The 18,001-nt window shown below is 54.1% G+C and overlaps 5 protein-coding genes across 5 annotated transcripts; all 5 read right to left on the reverse strand.

The window, feature by feature from the left end:
* Positions 1–1,176: 1,176 nt before the first annotated feature.
* LOC121060903 (feather beta keratin-like) lies at positions 1,177–2,338 on the reverse strand. The gene is made up of 2 exons (XM_040539090.1): positions 2,252–2,338; positions 1,177–1,931 (listed from the first exon to the last, which is right to left on the reverse strand). The coding sequence occupies exon 2, from the start codon at positions 1,908–1,910 to the stop codon at positions 1,614–1,616; it is 297 nt and encodes a 98-aa protein (XP_040395024.1). The 5' UTR covers positions 1,911–1,931; positions 2,252–2,338; the 3' UTR covers positions 1,177–1,613.
* Positions 2,339–5,230: 2,892 nt separating this feature from the next.
* On the reverse strand, positions 5,231–6,392 carry LOC121060909 (feather beta keratin-like). The gene is made up of 2 exons (XM_040539097.1): positions 6,306–6,392; positions 5,231–5,985 (listed from the first exon to the last, which is right to left on the reverse strand). The coding sequence occupies exon 2, from the start codon at positions 5,962–5,964 to the stop codon at positions 5,668–5,670; it is 297 nt and encodes a 98-aa protein (XP_040395031.1). The 5' UTR covers positions 5,965–5,985; positions 6,306–6,392; the 3' UTR covers positions 5,231–5,667.
* A 2,889-nt stretch (positions 6,393–9,281) lies between these two features.
* LOC121060910 (feather beta keratin-like) lies at positions 9,282–10,491 on the reverse strand. The gene is made up of 2 exons (XM_040539098.1): positions 10,365–10,491; positions 9,282–10,039 (listed from the first exon to the last, which is right to left on the reverse strand). Exon 2 carries the CDS (start codon positions 10,016–10,018, stop codon positions 9,722–9,724), a length of 297 nt encoding a protein of 98 aa, XP_040395032.1. The 5' UTR covers positions 10,019–10,039; positions 10,365–10,491; the 3' UTR covers positions 9,282–9,721.
* A 2,927-nt stretch (positions 10,492–13,418) lies between these two features.
* On the reverse strand, positions 13,419–14,523 carry LOC121060911 (feather beta keratin-like). The gene is made up of 2 exons (XM_040539099.1): positions 14,507–14,523; positions 13,419–14,176 (listed from the first exon to the last, which is right to left on the reverse strand). The coding sequence occupies exon 2, from the start codon at positions 14,153–14,155 to the stop codon at positions 13,859–13,861; it is 297 nt and encodes a 98-aa protein (XP_040395033.1). The 5' UTR covers positions 14,156–14,176; positions 14,507–14,523; the 3' UTR covers positions 13,419–13,858.
* Positions 14,524–16,406: 1,883 nt separating this feature from the next.
* Positions 16,407–17,645, reverse strand: LOC121060912 (feather beta keratin-like). The gene is made up of 2 exons (XM_040539100.1): positions 17,497–17,645; positions 16,407–17,164 (listed from the first exon to the last, which is right to left on the reverse strand). Exon 2 carries the CDS (start codon positions 17,141–17,143, stop codon positions 16,847–16,849), a length of 297 nt encoding a protein of 98 aa, XP_040395034.1. The 5' UTR covers positions 17,144–17,164; positions 17,497–17,645; the 3' UTR covers positions 16,407–16,846.
* Positions 17,646–18,001: the final 356 nt, after the last annotated feature.

Raw genomic sequence — 18,001 nt, forward strand, 5'->3', positions numbered from 1 at the left:
TTTGGCAGAGGGGTTGGACCCAATGATCTCTTGAGGTCCCTTCCAACCTCTACAATTCTGTGATTCTGTGGTAAGCAAATCTGCAACAGACCAGGCAACCCACACTGATTACCCAGAGCTGAAGGGGAGGCCAAAGGCTCAGGACAGAGCTTAACTATAGCCCTGGGGTCAATGGGAAGAGGGTGTGGTGCGAGGCCCCAGGTGAGCCTGATGAGGGCCATTGGGCCTCTGCTGCACTCAAACAGCTGATGTGCAAGAAGAGGAAATCTCCTGTGCACCTGGGACATAGGACACCAGCTGCATCTACCGCAAAAGAAGAAAGGAAGGAAGCTTCAATTAATTTTCCAAAGCAAAACATGTCTTGCAGCTCAGGGTCTGCCCCAAAGTTGCAATGCCCTGCAGCACCCTGCGCTCCCTGATCTCCTGCTGCAGATGTTGCCTTCCCTTCCTGGTATCAGCTGTTCACTGCACTTTGCTCCTGCTGTCAGCTCAGGGTGGCTCAGGAATGTTGACAACCAGTGTGTTTCCTGAGGGTCTTCCTGCACAGCAATGCTGAGGGCTTTGCCTGACACCAGTGGTCGGTCAGAGAACGCAGGCCTTTAGTTACAGTGTAAGGCATCGTAGGATTTCCTCAGCATAGGGAATAGCATGAGAGGTGCCCCTCACTCTGCCTCAAGCAGGAGTGGGTGACACAGACAAAAGCATCTCCTGTGGAGGACTAGAGCATATGGGAAGAAGGACTATGGAGCTTGTTTCCCCTTGTGTCCCATGTGGCAGGGGCAATCACCAGAGCATGGTGTAATTGAACAACCACACTCAAGCCATGTTGCTTCACTCCCTGATGCTGGTGCCCTTGCATTTTCAGGCAGAAGGTCAGGAAGGCACAACGGCTTCATCCAGGAGGATTTCTTCCTCTCCTCGCTCTGGCAGGCAAGGGTCAGACAGGGACTTGGCAGAAGCCCTCACCTGAATGCTGCAGAATGGTCTGGCAAACACACAAGCACTGCATGTGCAGCCCTGCTGGACTGGTTGACTGCTTCAGAAACAGGAGTGTAGGCACACAGAGATGATGTGGGGGCTAACCAGAACTTCAGATTCCATGATATCCCAGTTCCCTCTACAGAACATGGCTGGGAATCCCAAAAGGGAAGGATCATGAGGAGACACAGATTACAATGCAGCATAAACTTTAATGAGTCTGAGGAAGGAATCAAAGCAGCTCGTGGTGGAAGGGATGGGGTCCAGCCTGCCACGAGGACAGCTGGCAGTCAGACCCCCCTTCACCACAGCAGGATGTATGTCTTCCTCCTCCGCATGGTAAGAGGGAGAACAAACAGGACACTCTTGACTTGCTTCCAGATGAACCCATGGAACAGAACAGCAGGACACAATGAGGGCTCATGATGCAGAGAAGAAAGCAGGAGAAGAAGAAGATGTCTGCTGGCCGTGTTTCCAGACAGCACAGGCTCGCACCCTGGCTTCCCTCTCTGCTCTGCAGGAGGCCACGAGGGTGCTCAGCCCATCTGGAAACCCTGGCCAGCAGCTCCATCCTCAGTCCGGCACCTGGCTTCGGGCTTCCTGGTCGATGCGCTCACTGGTCGTCCTCGTGGGCTTTAGCAGGGCAGGCACCTTCTGCCACTGTAGCGGCCACCAAAGCCAGAGAGGCCAAAGCCCCCGGAGGAGATGGGCACTCCCTCCTCACTCAGGATGCTGCCAACGGCAGCCGAGGTGGTGGATCCCACAGCGGTGTTCTGGGGGAAGGAGCTGAGGATGGGGCCGGGCAGGGTCACCACCACGGGAGAGGGCTGGATCACCACACGGGAGTCCTGGCACTGCCGGACACAGGGCTCGTTGCAGCTGTTGGCAAGCGGGGTTGGGCCACAGGGACGGCACAGATCGTAGCAGGACATGGCTGCGGGATGGAGGCGCACCTGGGAGAGAGGGCAGGGAAAGCACACGCAGCATGTCAGCAGCAGCCTGACAGCCTGCTGGCCAAGACAGAAGGCATAGTCTGGGGAGCAGCGACAGGCTGTGCGAGGACAGAGAGGGGCCCAAGGGCCCCTGCAAAGACAGCTCAAGACCTTCTCCCACCTCCCCCTGCAGTGCAAAGCAGAACAGCGATGGAGGGAGAAGCATTAAGGGAGCAAGGCCCACACCAAGAACTACACGGAGAAAAGACTCGGTTGAGGCCAGAATGCCAAGGGGAGAAGAAGAGCAAGAGAGGAGTGAGGAGAAGGCACTTGCAGCTCACCTTGTTCACCAAGGAGGAGAAGGCAAGAGAAGTGGATGAGGGAGCCTGCTGTTGGACAGGCTTTTATACCAGTCCAGACTGCCCCAGGCCCAGAGACACCATTTGCACTTGAAATGCGTTTACCAACAAGACCGTCAAGTATGCAAAACACCACAAGTAAAGAAATGGGTGACTTATGTTCCCTGCAGTGACCCCTTTTCATTTTCCTGTTCAGGACATGCCCATTCCATCACACAGGCTCCTTTCAAGTGACAGGATTGCAGGCCAAAATGCTTCTGGGGAAGTGACACAAAAGCACAGGAAGAAGATGAAGGCAAAAAGAAGGAGATGGCCAAATTGTCAAGTGGTGCCAGCCTCTCACCCTCCTGCAGCTTCCTTCAGGCTTTGTCCTAAATGCATGGGTACTCATTTCCTTGCAAACCCACCCTTAAAGGTCAGACTGCCAGCCAGACTCATCAGCAAAGAGCAGACACAGCCTTTGCTTTACCTATCAACCTGCTCAGGCTGCCTTAGGCAACAGATTTCCAAGCATGGCAGCTCTGCCATCAGGCCTCAGCCCTTCTGTGGGATCAAGCATTGCTCTCAGGAGACAAAAGCTTGGCTGGTTTTCCTCTCCCCTCTGCACCCAACAACTAGAGGTCCCCTGTCACCACAGCAGGCCTCTTTCAGAAACAAGGACATGGCTCTCTCTCTACCACACACTCCTGCTGCCCACTCCTGTTAAACCGGGATGTCTCCTGCAGACAAAGGCCCATACTGGACAACAAATAGAGCTGCTTTGCTCATTCCCCATCTCCACGCCTCAGATTCTGCTTTGAACCCACATACTGACAGAACAGTACACACCAGCAAAAATGTGACCATATTTCCATGCAACACAGAACTCTGCCCAGAAACAAGGCAGGTCTGGGAGTGCCATCGACGGCAGCCTGGGCAGCAGCAGCTATCAGGACGTCCCTGGGGACGTGTGCCAAGGGGCAACACCAAGCCATACCCTGCACTTTCCTTCAGCAGCACGTTTCCTGGGGGAACAACCGCCCAGCTTGGGATACTCGGCATACAGATCTCAGGCCCCTCAGCCAGGCCCTCTTCCCATGGGGTGGACAAAATGCCTTCCCAATGAGGCTGGGACTCCACCAGACACAGACAACTCTCTAAGCACAGAGGCCCAACCAAATTCCTCATTTAGGAAGATGAGGAAGGGTTTGAAGGTGCACAGTACTACCCTGATGATGACAGTAAACATCTATCCCAAAGAGTGCTGTCACAGCTCAGTAGGAGCCACCTGCTGCCTACAGAACAGGAGCCAGGAGCCAAGCAAGGCCGCACAGCCAACAGGGCAGCAGTTACACCAGCAATGGCCCTCGTTGCACAGCACCTGAGCAAGGAAGATGAGGAGATGGAAGGCAGATTCAGCCAGGAGTCCAGCTCAATGGTCAGATTCATGGTGGTAACACAGGACTGATGACAAGCCAGTCTACACTTCAGGGTCAGGTCCAGTGACAGCAACCAGGGTCAACACAGGGCCCAAGGACTGCTGACCAGGCCCAGAAAAAAACAAACAAACAAACAAACAAAAAAAAAACAAACAGGCAGACCCAAGGGAAAGCTGGGAAACCACTGGGCAACTTTGGGCCCACCATCCGCAGGAAGTTCCACGCCAACATGCAAAAGAACTTCTTCAAGGTAAGGGTGACGGAGCACTAGAACAGGCTGCCCGGGGAGGTTGTGGAGTCTCCTTCTCTGGAGATATTCAAGGCCCATCTGGTCACCTACCTGGGTACCCTGCTCTAGGGAACCTGCTTTGGCAGAGGGGTTGGACCCAATGATCTCTTGAGGTCCCTTCCAACCTCTACAATTCTGTGATTCTGTGGTAAGCAAATCTGCAACAGACCAGGCAACCCACACTGATTACCCAGAGCTGAAGGGGAGGCCAAAGGCTCAGGACAGAGCTTAACTATAGCCCTGGGGTCAATGGGAAGAGGGTGTGGTGCGAGGCCCCAGGTGAGCCTGATGAGGGCCATTGGGCCTCTGCTGCACTCAAACAGCTGATGTGCAAGAAGAGGAAATCTCCTGTGCACCTGGGACATAGGACACCAGCTGCATCTACCGCAAAAGAAGAAAGGAAGGAAGCTTCAATTAATTTTCCAAAGCAAAACATGTCTTGCAGCTCAGGGTCTGCCCCAAAGTTGCAATGCCCTGCAGCACCCTGCGCTCCCTGATCTCCTGCTGCAGATGTTGCCTTCCCTTCCTGGTATCAGCTGTTCACTGCACTTTGCTCCTGCTGTCAGCTCAGGGTGGCTCAGGAATGTTGACAACCAGTGTGTTTCCTGAGGGTCTTCCTGCACAGCAATGCTGAGGGCTTTGCCTGACACCAGTGGTCGGTCAGAGAACGCAGGCCTTTAGTTACAGTGTAAGGCATCGTAGGATTTCCTCAGCATAGGGAATAGCATGAGAGGTGCCCCTCACTCTGCCTCAAGCAGGAGTGGGTGACACAGACAAAAGCATCTCCTGTGGAGGACTAGAGCATATGGGAAGAAGGACTATGGAGCTTGTTTCCCCTTGTGTCCCATGTGGCAGGGGCAATCACCAGAGCATGGTGTAATTGAACAACCACACTCAAGCCATGTTGCTTCACTCCCTGATGCTGGTGCCCTTGCATTTTCAGGCAGAAGGTCAGGAAGGCACAACGGCTTCATCCAGGAGGATTTCTTCCTCTCCTCGCTCTGGCAGGCAAGGGTCAGACAGGGACTTGGCAGAAGCCCTCACCTGAATGCTGCAGAATGGTCTGGCAAACACACAAGCACTGCATGTGCAGCCCTGCTGGACTGGTTGACTGCTTCAGAAACAGGAGTGTAGGCACACAGAGATGATGTGGGGGCTAACCAGAACTTCAGATTCCATGATATCCCAGTTCCCTCTACAGAACATGGCTGGGAATCCCAAAAGGGAAGGATCATGAGGAGACACAGATTACAATGCAGCATAAACTTTAATGAGTCTGAGGAAGGAATCAAAGCAGCTCGTGGTGGAAGGGATGGGGTCCAGCCTGCCACGAGGACAGCTGGCAGTCAGACCCCCCTTCACCACAGCAGGATGTATGTCTTCCTCCTCCGCATGGTAAGAGGGAGAACAAACAGGACACTCTTGACTTGCTTCCAGATGAACCCATGGAACAGAACAGCAGGACACAATGAGGGCTCATGATGCAGAGAAGAAAGCAGGAGAAGAAGAAGATGTCTGCTGGCCGTGTTTCCAGACAGCACAGGCTCGCACCCTGGCTTCCCTCTCTGCTCTGCAGGAGGCCACGAGGGTGCTCAGCCCATCTGGAAACCCTGGCCAGCAGCTCCATCCTCAGTCCGGCACCTGGCTTCGGGCTTCCTGGTCGATGCGCTCACTGGTCGTCCTCGTGGGCTTTAGCAGGGCAGGCACCTTCTGCCACTGTAGCGGCCACCAAAGCCAGAGAGGCCAAAGCCCCCGGAGGAGATGGGCACTCCCTCCTCACTCAGGATGCTGCCAACGGCAGCCGAGGTGGTGGATCCCACAGCGGTGTTCTGGGGGAAGGAGCTGAGGATGGGGCCGGGCAGGGTCACCACCACGGGAGAGGGCTGGATCACCACACGGGAGTCCTGGCACTGCCGGACACAGGGCTCGTTGCAGCTGTTGGCAAGCGGGGTTGGGCCACAGGGACGGCACAGATCGTAGCAGGACATGGCTGCGGGATGGAGGCGCACCTGGGAGAGAGGGCAGGGAAAGCACACGCAGCATGTCAGCAGCAGCCTGACAGCCTGCTGGCCAAGACAGAAGGCATAGTCTGGGGAGCAGCGACAGGCTGTGCGAGGACAGAGAGGGGCCCAAGGGCCCCTGCAAAGACAGCTCAAGACCTTCTCCCACCTCCCCCTGCAGTGCAAAGCAGAACAGCGATGGAGGGAGAAGCATTAAGGGAGCAAGGCCCACACCAAGAACTACACGGAGAAAAGACTCGGTTGAGGCCAGAATGCCAAGGGGAGAAGAAGAGCAAGAGAGGAGTGAGGAGAAGGCACTTGCAGCTCACCTTGTTCACCAAGGAGGAGAAGGCAAGAGAAGTGGATGAGGGAGCCTGCTGTTGGACAGGCTTTTATACCAGTCCAGACTGCCCCAGGCCCAGAGACACCATTTGCACTTGAAATGCGTTTACCAACAAGACCGTCAAGTATGCAAAACACCACAAGTAAAGAAATGGGTGACTTATGTTCCCTGCAGTGACCCCTTTTCATTTTCCTGTTCAGGACATGCCCATTCCATCACACAGGCTCCTTTCAAGTGACAGGATTACAGGCCAAAATGCTTCTGGGGAAGTGACACAAAAGCACAGGAAGAAGATGAAGGCAAAAAGAAGGAGATGGCCAAATTGTCAAGTGGTGCCAGCCTCTCACCCTCCTGCAGCTTCCTTCAGGCTTTGTCCTAAATGCATGGGTACTCATTTCCTTGCAAACCCACCCTTAAAGGTCAGACTGCCAGCCAGACTCATCAGCAAAGAGCAGACACAGCCTTTGCTTTACCTATCAACCTGCTCAGGCTGCCTTAGGCAACAGATTTCCAAGCATGGCAGCTCTGCCATCAGGCCTCAGCCCTTCTGTGGGATCAAGCATTGCTCTCAGGAGACAAAAGCTTGGCTGGTTTTCCTCTCCCCTCTGCACCCAACAACTAGAGGTCCCCTGTCACCACAGCAGGCCTCTTTCAGAAACAAGGACATGGCTCTCTCTCTACCACACACTCCTGCTGCCCACTCCTGTTAAACCGGGATGTCTCCTGCAGACAAAGGCCCATACTGGACAACAAATAGAGCTGCTTTGCTCATTCCCCATCTCCACGCCTCAGATTCTGCTTTGAACCCACATACTGACAGAACAGTACACACCAGCAAAAATGTGACCATATTTCCATGCAACACAGAACTCTGCCCAGAAACAAGGCAGGTCTGGGAGTGCCATCGACGGCAGCCTGGGCAGCAGCAGCTATCAGGACGTCCCTGGGGACGTGTGCCAAGGGGCAACACCAAGCCATACCCTGCACTTTCCTTCAGCAGCACGTTTCCTGGGGGAACAACCGCCCAGCTTGGGATACTCGGCATACAGATCTCAGGCCCCTCAGCCAGGCCCTCTTCCCATGGGGTGGACAAAATGCCTTCCCAATGAGGCTGGGACTCCACCAGACACAGACAACTCTCTAAGCACAGAGGCCCAACCAAATTCCTCATTTAGGAAGATGAGGAAGGGTTTGAAGGTGCACAGTACTACCCTGATGATGACAGTAAACATCTATCCCAAAGAGTGCTGTCACAGCTCAGTAGGAGCCACCTGCTGCCTACAGAACAGGAGCCAGGAGCCAAGCAAGGCCGCACAGCCAACAGGGCAGCAGTTACACCAGCAATGGCCCTCGTTGCACAGCACCTGAGCAAGGAAGATGAGGAGATGGAAGGCAGATTCAGCCAGGAGTCCAGCTCAATGGTCAGATTCATGGTGGTAACACAGGACTGATGACAAGCCAGTCCACACTTCAGGGTCAGGTCCAGTGACAGCAACCAGGGTCAACACAGGGCCCAAGGACTGCTGACCAGGCCCAGAAAAAAACAAACAAAAAAAAAAAAAAAAAAAAAAAAAAAAACAGGCAGACCCAAGGGAAAGCTGGGAAACCACTGGGCAACTTTGGGCCCACCATCCGCAGGAAGTTCCACGCCAACATGCAAAAGAACTTCTTCAAGGTAAGGGTGACGGAGCACTAGAACAGGCTGCCCGGGGAGGTTGTGGAGTCTCCTTCTCTGGAGATATTCAAGGCCCATCTGGTCACCTACCTGGGTACCCTGCTCTAGGGAACCTGCTTTGGCAGAGGGGTTGGACCCGATGATCTCTTGAGGTCCCTTCCAACCTCTACAATTCTGTGATTCTGTGGTAAGCAAATCTGCAACAGACCAGGCAACCCACACTGATTACCCAGAGCTGAAGGGGAGGCCAAAGGCTCAGGACAGAGCTTAACTATAGCCCTGGGGTCAATGGGAAGAGGGTGTGGTGCGAGGCCCCAGGTGAGCCTGATGAGGGCCATTGGGCCTCTGCTGCACTCAAACAGCTGATGTGCAAGAAGAGGAAATCTCCTGTGCACCTGGGACATAGGACACCAGCTGCATCTACTGCAAAAGAAGAAAGGAAGGAAGCTTCAATTAATTTTCCAAAGCAAAACATGTCTTGCAGCTCAGGGTCTGCCCCAAAGTTGCAATGCCCTGCAGCACCCTGCGCTCCCTGATCTCCTGCTGCAGATGTTGCCTTCCCTTCCTGGTATCAGCTGTTCACTGCACTTTGCTCCTGCTGTCAGCTCAGGGTGGCTCAGGAATGTTGACAACCAGTGTGTTTCCTGAGGGTCTTCCTGCACAGCAATGCTGAGGGCTTTGCCTGACACCAGTGGTCAGTCAGAGAACGCAGGCCTTTAGTTACAGTGTAAGGCATCGTAGGATTTCCTCAGCATAGGGAATAGCATGAGAGGTGCCCCTCACTCTGCCTCAAGCAGGAGTGGGTGACACAGACAAAAGCATCTCCTGTGGAGGACTAGAGCATATGGGAAGAAGGACTATGGAGCTTGTTTCCCCTTGTGTCCCATGTGGCAGGGGCAATCACCAGAGCATGGTGTAATTGAACAACCACACTCAAGCCATGTTGCTTCACTCCCTGATGCTGGTGCCCTTGCATTTTCAGGCAGAAGGTCAGGAAGGCACAACGGCTTCATCCAGGAGGATTTCTTCCTCTCCTCGCTCTGGCAGGCAAGGGTCAGACAGGGACTTGGCAGAAGCCCTCACCTGAATGCTGCAGAATGGTCTGGCAAACACACAAGCACTGCATGTGCAGCCCTGCTGGACTGGTTGACTGCTTCAGAAACAGGAGTGTAGGCACACAGAGATGATGTGGGGGCTAACCAGAACTTCAGATTCCATGATATCCCAGTTCCCTCTACAGAACATGGCTGGGAATCCCAAAAGGGAAGGATCATGAGGAGACACAGATTACAATGCAGCATAAACTTTAATGAGTCTGAGGAAGGAATCAAAGCAGCTCGTGGTGGAAGGGATGGGGTCCAGCCTGCCACGAGGACAGCTGGCAGTCAGACCCCCCATCACCACAACGGGATGCACGTCTTCCTCCCTTGCATGGAGAGAGGGAGAACAAACAGGACACTCTTGACTTGCTTCCAGATGAACCCATGGCACAGAACAGCAGGAGACAACAAGGACGCATGATGCAGAGAAGAAAGCGGGAGAAGAAGATGTCTGCTGGCCGTGTTTCCAGACAGCACAGGCTGGCACCCTGGCTTCCCTCTCTGCTCTGCAGGAGGCCACGAGGGTGCTCAGCCCATCTGGAAACCCTGGCCAGCAGCTCCGTCCTCAGTCCGGCACCTGGCTTCGGGCTTCCTGGTCGATGCGCTCACTGGTCATCCTCGTGGGCTTTAGCAGGGCAGGCACCTTCTGCCACTGTAGCGGCCACCAAAGCCAGAGAGGCCAAAGCCCCCAGAGGAGATGGGCACTCCCTCCTCACTCAGGATGCTGCCAACGGCAGCCGAGGTGGTGGATCCCACAGCGGTGTTCTGGGGGAAGGAGCTGAGGATGGGGCCGGGCAGGGTCACCACCACGGGAGAGGGCTGGATCACCACACGGGAGTCCTGGCACTGCCGGACACAGGGCTCGTTGCAGCTGTTGGCAAGCGGGGTTGGGCCACAGGGACGGCACAGATCGTAGCAGGACATGGCTGCGGGATGGAGGCGCACCTGGGAGAGAGGGCAGGGAAAGCACACGCAGCATGTCAGCAGCAGCCTGACAGCCTGCTGGCCAAGACAGAAGGCATAGTCTGGGGAGCAGCGACAGGCTGTGTGAGGACAGAGAGGGGCCCAAGGGCCCCTGCAAAGACAGCCCAAGACCTTCTCCCACCTCCCCCTGCAGTGCAAAGCAGGTCATCGATGGAGGGAGCAGTGTCAAGGGAGCAAGGCCCACACCAAGAACTACACGGAGAAAAGACTCGGTCGAGGCCAGAAGGCCAAGGGGAGAAGAAGAGCAAGAGGGGAGTGAGGAGAAGGGAAGGCACTTGCAGCTCACCTTGTTCACCAAGGAGGAGAAGGCAAGAGAAGTGGATGAGGGAGCCTGCTGTTGGACAGGCTTTTATACCAGTCCAGACTGCCCCAGGCCCAGAGGCACCATTTGCACTTGTAATGTGTTTACCAACAAGACCGTCAAGTATGCAAAACACCACAAGTAAAGAAATGGGTGACTTATGTTCCCTGCAGTGACCCCTTTTCATTTTCCTGTTCAGGACATGCCCATTCCATCACACAGGCTCCTTTCAAGTGACAGGATTACAGGCCAAAATGCTTCTGGGGAAGTGACACAAAAGCACAGGAAGAAGATGAAGGCAAAAAGAAGGAGATGGCCAAATTGTCAAGTGGTGCCAGCCTCTCACCCTCCTGCAGCTTCCTTCAGGCTTTGTCCTAAATGCATGGGTACTCATTTCCTTGCAAACCCACCCTTAAAGGTCAGACTGCCAGCCAGACTCATCAGCAAAGAGCAGACACAGCCTTTGCTTTACCTATCAACCTGCTCAGGCTGCCTTAGGCAACAGATTTCCAAGCATGGCAGCTCTGCCATCAGGCCTCAGCCCTTCTGTGGGATCAAGCATTGCTCTCAGGAGACAAAAGCTTGGCTGGTTTTCCTCTCCCCTCTGCACCCAACAACTAGAGGTCCCCTGTCACCACAGCAGGCCTCTTTCAGAAACAAGGACATGGCTCTCTCTCTACCACACACTCCTGCTGCCCACTCCTGTTAAACCGGGATGTCTCCTGCAGACAAAGGCCCATACTGGACAACAAATAGAGCTGCTTTGCTCATTCCCCATCTCCACGCCTCAGATTCTGCTTTGAACCCACATACTGACAGAACAGTACACACCAGCAAAAATGTGACCATATTTCCATGCAACACAGAACTCTGCCCAGAAACAAGGCAGGTCTGGGAGTGCCATCGACGGCAGCCTGGGCAGCAGCAGCTATCAGGACGTCCCTGGGGACGTGTGCCAAGGGGCAACACCAAGCCATACCCTGCACTTTCCTTCAGCAGCACGTTTCCTGGGGGAACAACCGCCCAGCTTGGGATACTCGGCATACAGATCTCAGGCCCCTCAGCCAGGCCCTCTTCCCATGGGGTGGACAAAATGCCTTCCCAATGAGGCTGGGACTCCACCAGACACAGACAACTCTCTAAGCACAGAGGCCCAACCAAATTCCTCATTTAGGAAGATGAGGAAGGGTTTGAAGGTGCACAGTACTACCCTGATGATGACAGTAAACATCTATCCCAAAGAGTGCTGTCACAGCTCAGTAGGAGCCACCTGCTGCCTACAGAACAGGAGCCAGGAGCCAAGCAAGGCCGCACAGCCAACAGGGCAGCAGTTACACCAGCAATGGCCCTCGTTGCACAGCACCTGAGCAAGGAAGATGAGGAGATGGAAGGCAGATTCAGCCAGGAGTCCAGCTCAATGGTCAGATTCATGGTGGTAACACAGGACTGATGACAAGCCAGTCCACACTTCAGGGTCAGGTCCAGTGACAGCAACCAGGGTCAACACAGGGCCCAAGGACTGCTGACCAGGCCCAGAAAAAAACAAACAAACAAACAAAAAAAAAAAAAAAAAAAAAAAAAAACAGGCAGACCCAAGGGAAAGCTGGGAAACCACTGGGCAACTTTGGGCCCACCATCCGCAGGAAGTTCCACGCCAACATGCAAAAGAACTTCTTCAAGGTAAGGGTGACGGAGCACTAGAACAGGCTGCCCGGGGAGGTTGTGGAGTCTCCTTCTCTGGAGATATTCAAGGCCCATCTGGTCACCTACCTGGGTACCCTGCTCTAGGGAACCTGCTTTGGCAGAGGGGTTGGACCCAATGATCTCTTGAGGTCCCTTCCAACCTCTACAATTCTGTGATTCTGTGGTAAGCAAATCTGCAACAGACCAGGCAACCCACACTGATTACCCAGAGCTGAAGGGGAGGCCAAAGGCTCAGGACAGAGCTTAACTATAGCCCTGGGGTCAATGGGAAGAGGGTGTGGTGCGAGGCCCCAGGTGAGCCTGATGAGGGCCATTGGGCCTCTGCTGCACTCAAACAGCTGATGTGCAAGAAGAGGAAATCTCCTGTGCACCTGGGACATAGGACACCAGCTGCATCTACTGCAAAAGAAGAAAGGAAGGAAGCTTCAATTAATTTTCCAAAGCAAAACATGTCTTGCAGCTCAGGGTCTGCCCCAAAGTTGCAATGCCCTGCAGCACCCTGCGCTCCCTGATCTCCTGCTGCAGATGTTGCCTTCCCTTCCTGGTATCAGCTGTTCACTGCACTTTGCTCCTGCTGTCAGCTCAGGGTGGCTCAGGAATGTTGACAACCAGTGTGTTTCCTGAGGGTCTTCCTGCACAGCAATGCTGAGGGCTTTGCCTGACACCAGTGGTCAGTCAGAGAACGCAGGCCTTTAGTTACAGTGTAAGGCATCGTAGGATTTCCCCAGCATAGGGAATAGCATGAGAGGTGCCCCTCACTCTGCCTCAAGCAGGAGTGGTTGACACAGACAAAAGCATCTCCTGTGGAGGACTAGAGCATATGGGAAGAAGGACTATGGAGCTTGTTTTCCCTTGTGTCCCATGTGGCAGGGGCAATCACCAGAGCCCGGTGTAGTTGCACCCAAAAAGTATGTGCCACCTCCACACACAAGCCATGTTGCTTCCCTCTCTGTTTTTGGTTCTCTTACAGGTTGAGGAAGAAGGTCAGGAAGGCACAAGGGCTTCATCCAGCAGGACTTCTTCCACTCCTTGCTCTGTTAGGCAAGGGTCAGACAGGGACTTGGCAGAAGCCCTCACTTGAATGCCACAGGGGAACAGACACACAAACTCACAAGCAGTGACTGTGCAGCACTGTTGGAAAGGTTGAGAGCTTCAGAAACAGGCATGGAGGCACAGAATTCAATAGTCTCATTGCAGAAGAACCTGTAGACTCCATGATATCCCAGTTCCCTCTACAGAGCATGGCTGGGAATCACAGGAAAAAAGTAACAAGCCAGACTAAATCTTTCACTGGGCATTTCAATAGAAAAGGAACATACGGAGACTCAGATTACATTGAAGCAAAAACTTTAATGAGTCTGAAGAAGGAATCAAAGCAGCTCATGGTGGAAGGGATCTGGCCCAGGCTGCCACAAGGACAGCTGGCTGTCAGGCACCCCTTCACCACAGCAGGATGCATGTCTTCCTCCTCCACATGGTAAGAAGGGGGAAAAAACAGTAAGGACACTCTTGACTTGCTTCCAGATGAACGCATCGCACACGACAGCAGGAGACAGCAAGGACTCATGATGTACAGAAGATAGCAGGAGAAGAAGATGTCTGCTGGCCGTGTTTCCAGACAGCACAGGCTGGCACCCTGGCTTCCCTCTCTACTCTGCAGGAGGCCACGAGGGTGCTCAGCCCATCTGGAAACCCTGGCCAGCAGCTCTGTCCTCAGTCCAGCAGATGGCTTCAGGCTTGCTGGCCGATGCGCTCACTGGTCGTCCTCGTGGGCTTTAGCAGGGCAGGCACCTTCTGCCATAGTAGCGGCCACCAAAGCCAGAGAGACCAAAGCCCCCGGAGGAGATGGGCACTCCCTCCTCACTCAGGATGCTGCCAACGGCAGCCGAGGTGGTGGATCCCACAGCGGTGTTCTGGGGGAAGGAGCTGAGGATGGGGCCGGGCAGGGTCACCACCACAGGAGATGGTTCAATCACCACACGGGAGTCCTGGCACTGCCGGACACAGGGCTCGTTGCAGCTGTTGGCAAGCGGGGTTGGGCCACAGGGACGGCACAGATCATAGCAGGACATGGCTGCGGGATGGAGGCGCACCTGGGAGAGAACAGGGAAAGAAGAAGCAGCGTGTCAGCAGCAGCCTGACAGCCTGCTGGCCAAGACAGAAGGCATAGTCTGGGGAGCAGCGACAGGCTGTCCGAGAACAGAGAGGGGCTTGCGAGCCTGTGTCCCCAAGGGCCCCTGCAAAGACAGCCCAAGACCTCCTCCCACCTTCCCCCACAGTGGCATGCAGAACAGCGATGGAGGGAGCAGCATCAAGGAGCAAGGCCCACACCAAAGCTACACAGAGGCAAAGACCTGGTCAAGGCCAGAAGGCCAAGGGGAGAAGAGCAAGAGAGGAGTGAGGAGAAGGCACTTGCAGCTCACCTTGTTCACCAAGGAGGAGAAGGCAAGAGAAGTGGATGAGGCAGCCTGCTGTTGGATGTGTTTTTATACTGGTTCAGACTGCCCCAGGCCCAGAGGCACCATTTGCACAGGTAATGTTTTTACTAGCAAGCTCATCTCACATGCAAAATATTACAATTTAAGAATCTCTGGCATTTATTTGCTCCCTGCAATGCTCCCTTTTCATTTCCTTGCTCATGTCATAGCCATTCTGCCACGCTGGCTTCTTTCAAGTCACAGGATTAGAGGCCAAAATGTTTCCAGGCAAAAATACACGTCAGCACAAGGAGATGATGAAGACAATGATGAGGATTGTCCTACCTCTTAAGGGAATGCGAGCCTCTTACTCCCTGGAGCCTTGCTTCAACACTCGTCCTGATTTTTGGTGTACATCTCCTCCCTAGCCTTGGAGTTTCAGGCCGGACTTCCACGTGTGAGGGTCAGCATTATCAATCTCCCTCCTTAACGCAGTGCTTACTCAGGTTCTGTTAGTCATTGTATTTCTGGGCAAGGCACCTCTAATCTTGGTTTTAGACTCTCCCTCAGATTAACTATTGCTCTTGGGAGAAATGTGCCTGGCTCTTCTTTTGTAATCGTACTTCTCCCCTTCATACCTTCCTGCTTTACACATCTTAATTCCAAGAACTGGGAATGAAGGCTACTGCCCTCCCAAAACTTTCTGCTGGAGAGCTTCAATGACAAAAGCACATGCTGAGTAATTGATACACATCACTCTGCCTGCCCATGTCTTTGCGCCCTGGCTGTCCAGACTGACAGCACAGCAGGCACAAGCACATATTTGGTAGGATTTCCACAGGACACCTCACCCACCCTGCTCAGCAGCACGCGTGCGCTGGGAGTCCTCACAAGGGCAGCCAGATGAGCAAGGGCACCAGACGTGCCCCTGACTCTACCTGAGGCAGGATCAGAGTGGCAGGAGCAAAGCACTGCCTGTGGAGGACAAGAGTATGGGAAGGGGGAACTGAGAACAGAGCTGTTGGTGTGCCACAACCTCGGTCTCCCCAGCTTGAGGCCAGCGTGGAGGGACAAAGCAATCATTGGCTTGGGACCACCCCAGGCACAGCCTGCACAGCAGCAGAGTGGGATTTTTGGAGGAGTCCTGCAGGCCTGCTCCAGACCCACTTGGCTTCAGGACACAGTGATGCACACATAATACCCTGCAAGACAGAACACTTTTCACCACAGGAATGCTCCAGTCGGGAAGATGATACTCGTCCTGCTCTATTCCTGTCCTCTGCAGTGTTTTCAGGACAAGTGAAAGATTCTCCATAAGCCCTTCCAGAGGAAAGGAAACAAACTCTGCATCGCCATTCACCTCCCCTCGCCATTATTCACACCAAGGCTGAATTTATCTGCATCGTGCCAAGATTTAATCGGGGCTCACATCACCCTCTAAAAGCTGCCCTGGCTGCCACCTGTCCCTTTGACTTCTTTGGGACTCCCTCCTCTTTGTGGCTTTGGCAGATGTGCTTGGAGGAGGGAGGGGCAGAACGAAATATTTAGAGTGGTAATATACCATCAGAGCTTCATCCAGTTGGGCATTGGCCTGCACAAACATACCTTCCAGCAATTCAAAGGTTTGCTTCATCAACGGGGAGACAGGATCAAACCTTGGTTGTGGGTGATATGACAATTAGAGAGAGGGGCCTCCTGGAAACCCTTCTAAGATCTTGCCAATGCCACACCTCTCTGTCACTCCTACAAAGACCAAATTCATTAAAGGTACTCATCTCCTTCAGGCATGAAGGAAATCCACATTAGGACCATATCCACCCATGCTTTTCCACTCTAAGACATCACATTTCTCCCTGGATAGCCTCACCGGTCATCCCAATAGAAAAAGGACATAAGGAAACTCAGATTACATTGAAGCAAAAACTTTAATGAGTCTGAAGAAGGAATCAAAGCAGCACTTGGAGGAAGGGATCCGGCCCAGGCTGCCACAAGGACAGCTGGCAGTCAGACCCCCCTTCACCACAACGGGATGCATGTCTTCCTCCCTTGCATGGAGAGAGGGAGAAGAAACAGGACACTCTTGACTTGCTTCCGGATGAACCCATGGCACAGAACAGCAGGAGACAACAAGGACGCATGATGCAGAGAAGAAAGCGGGAGAAGAAGAGGTCTGCTGGCCGTGTTTCCAGACAGCACAGGCTGGCACCCTGGCTTCCCTCTCTGCTCTGCAGGAGGCCACGAGGGTGCTCAGCCCATCTGGAAACCCTGGCCAGCAGCTCCGTCCTCAGTCCGGCACCTGGCTTCGGGCTTCCTGGTCGATGCGCTCACTGGTCGTCCTCGTGGGCTTTAGCAGGGCAGGCACCTTCTGCCACTGTAGCGGCCACCAAAGCCAGAGAGGCCAAAGCCCCCGGAGGAGATGGGCACTCCCTCCTCACTCAGGATGCTGCCAACGGCAGCCGAGGTGGTGGATCCCACAGCGGTGTTCTGGGGGAAGGAGCTGAGGATGGGGCCGGGCAGGGTCACCACCACGGGAGAGGGCTGGATCACCACACGGGAGTCCTGGCACTGCCGGACACAGGGCTCGTTGCAGCTGTTGGCAAGCGGGGTTGGGCCACAGGGACGGCACAGATCGTAGCAGGACATGGCTGCGGGATGGAGGCGCACCTGGGAGAGAGGGCAGGGAAAGAAGAAGCAGCGTGTCAGCAGCAGCCTGACAGCCTGCTGGCCAAGACAGAAGGCATAGTCTGGGGAGCAGCGACAGGCTGTCCGAGAACAGAGAGGGGCTTGCGAGCCTGTGTCCCCAAGGGCCCCTGCAAAGACAGCCCAAGACCTCCTCCCACCTTCCCCCACAGTGGCATGCAGAACAGCGATGGAGGGAGCAGCATCAAGGAGCAAGGCCCACACCAAAGCTACACAGAGGCAAAGACCTGGTCAAGGCCAGAAGGCCAAGGGGAGAAGAGCAAGAGAGGAGTGAGGAGAAGGCACTTGCAGCTCACCTTGTTCACCAAGGAGGAGAAGGCAAGAGAAGTGGATGAGGCAGCCTGCTGTTGGATGTGTTTTTATACTGGTCCAGACTGCCCCAGGTCCAGAGGCACCATTTGCACAGGTAATGTTTTTACTAGCAAGCTCATCTCACATGCAAAATATTACAATTTAAGAATCTCTGGCATTTATTTGCTCCCTGCAATGCTCCCTTTTCATTTCCTTGCTCATGTCATAGCCATTCTGCCACGCTGGCTTCTTTCAAGTCACAGGATTAGAGGCCAAAATGTTTCCAGGCAAAAATACACGTCAGCACAAGGAGATGATGAAGACAATGATGAGGATTGTCCTACCTCTTAAGGGAATGCGAGCCTCTTACTCCCTGGAGCCTTGCTTCAACACTCGTCCTGATTTTTGGTGTACATCTCCTCCCTAGCCTTGGAGTTTCAGGCCGGACTTCCACGTGTGAGGGTCAGCATTATCAATCTCCCTCCTTAACGCAGTGCTTACTCAGGTTCT

The sequence above is a fragment of the Cygnus olor genome, chromosome 28 (assembly GCF_009769625.2).
Source record: "Cygnus olor isolate bCygOlo1 chromosome 28, bCygOlo1.pri.v2, whole genome shotgun sequence".
Classification (NCBI taxonomy): Eukaryota; Metazoa; Chordata; class Aves; order Anseriformes; family Anatidae; genus Cygnus; species Cygnus olor.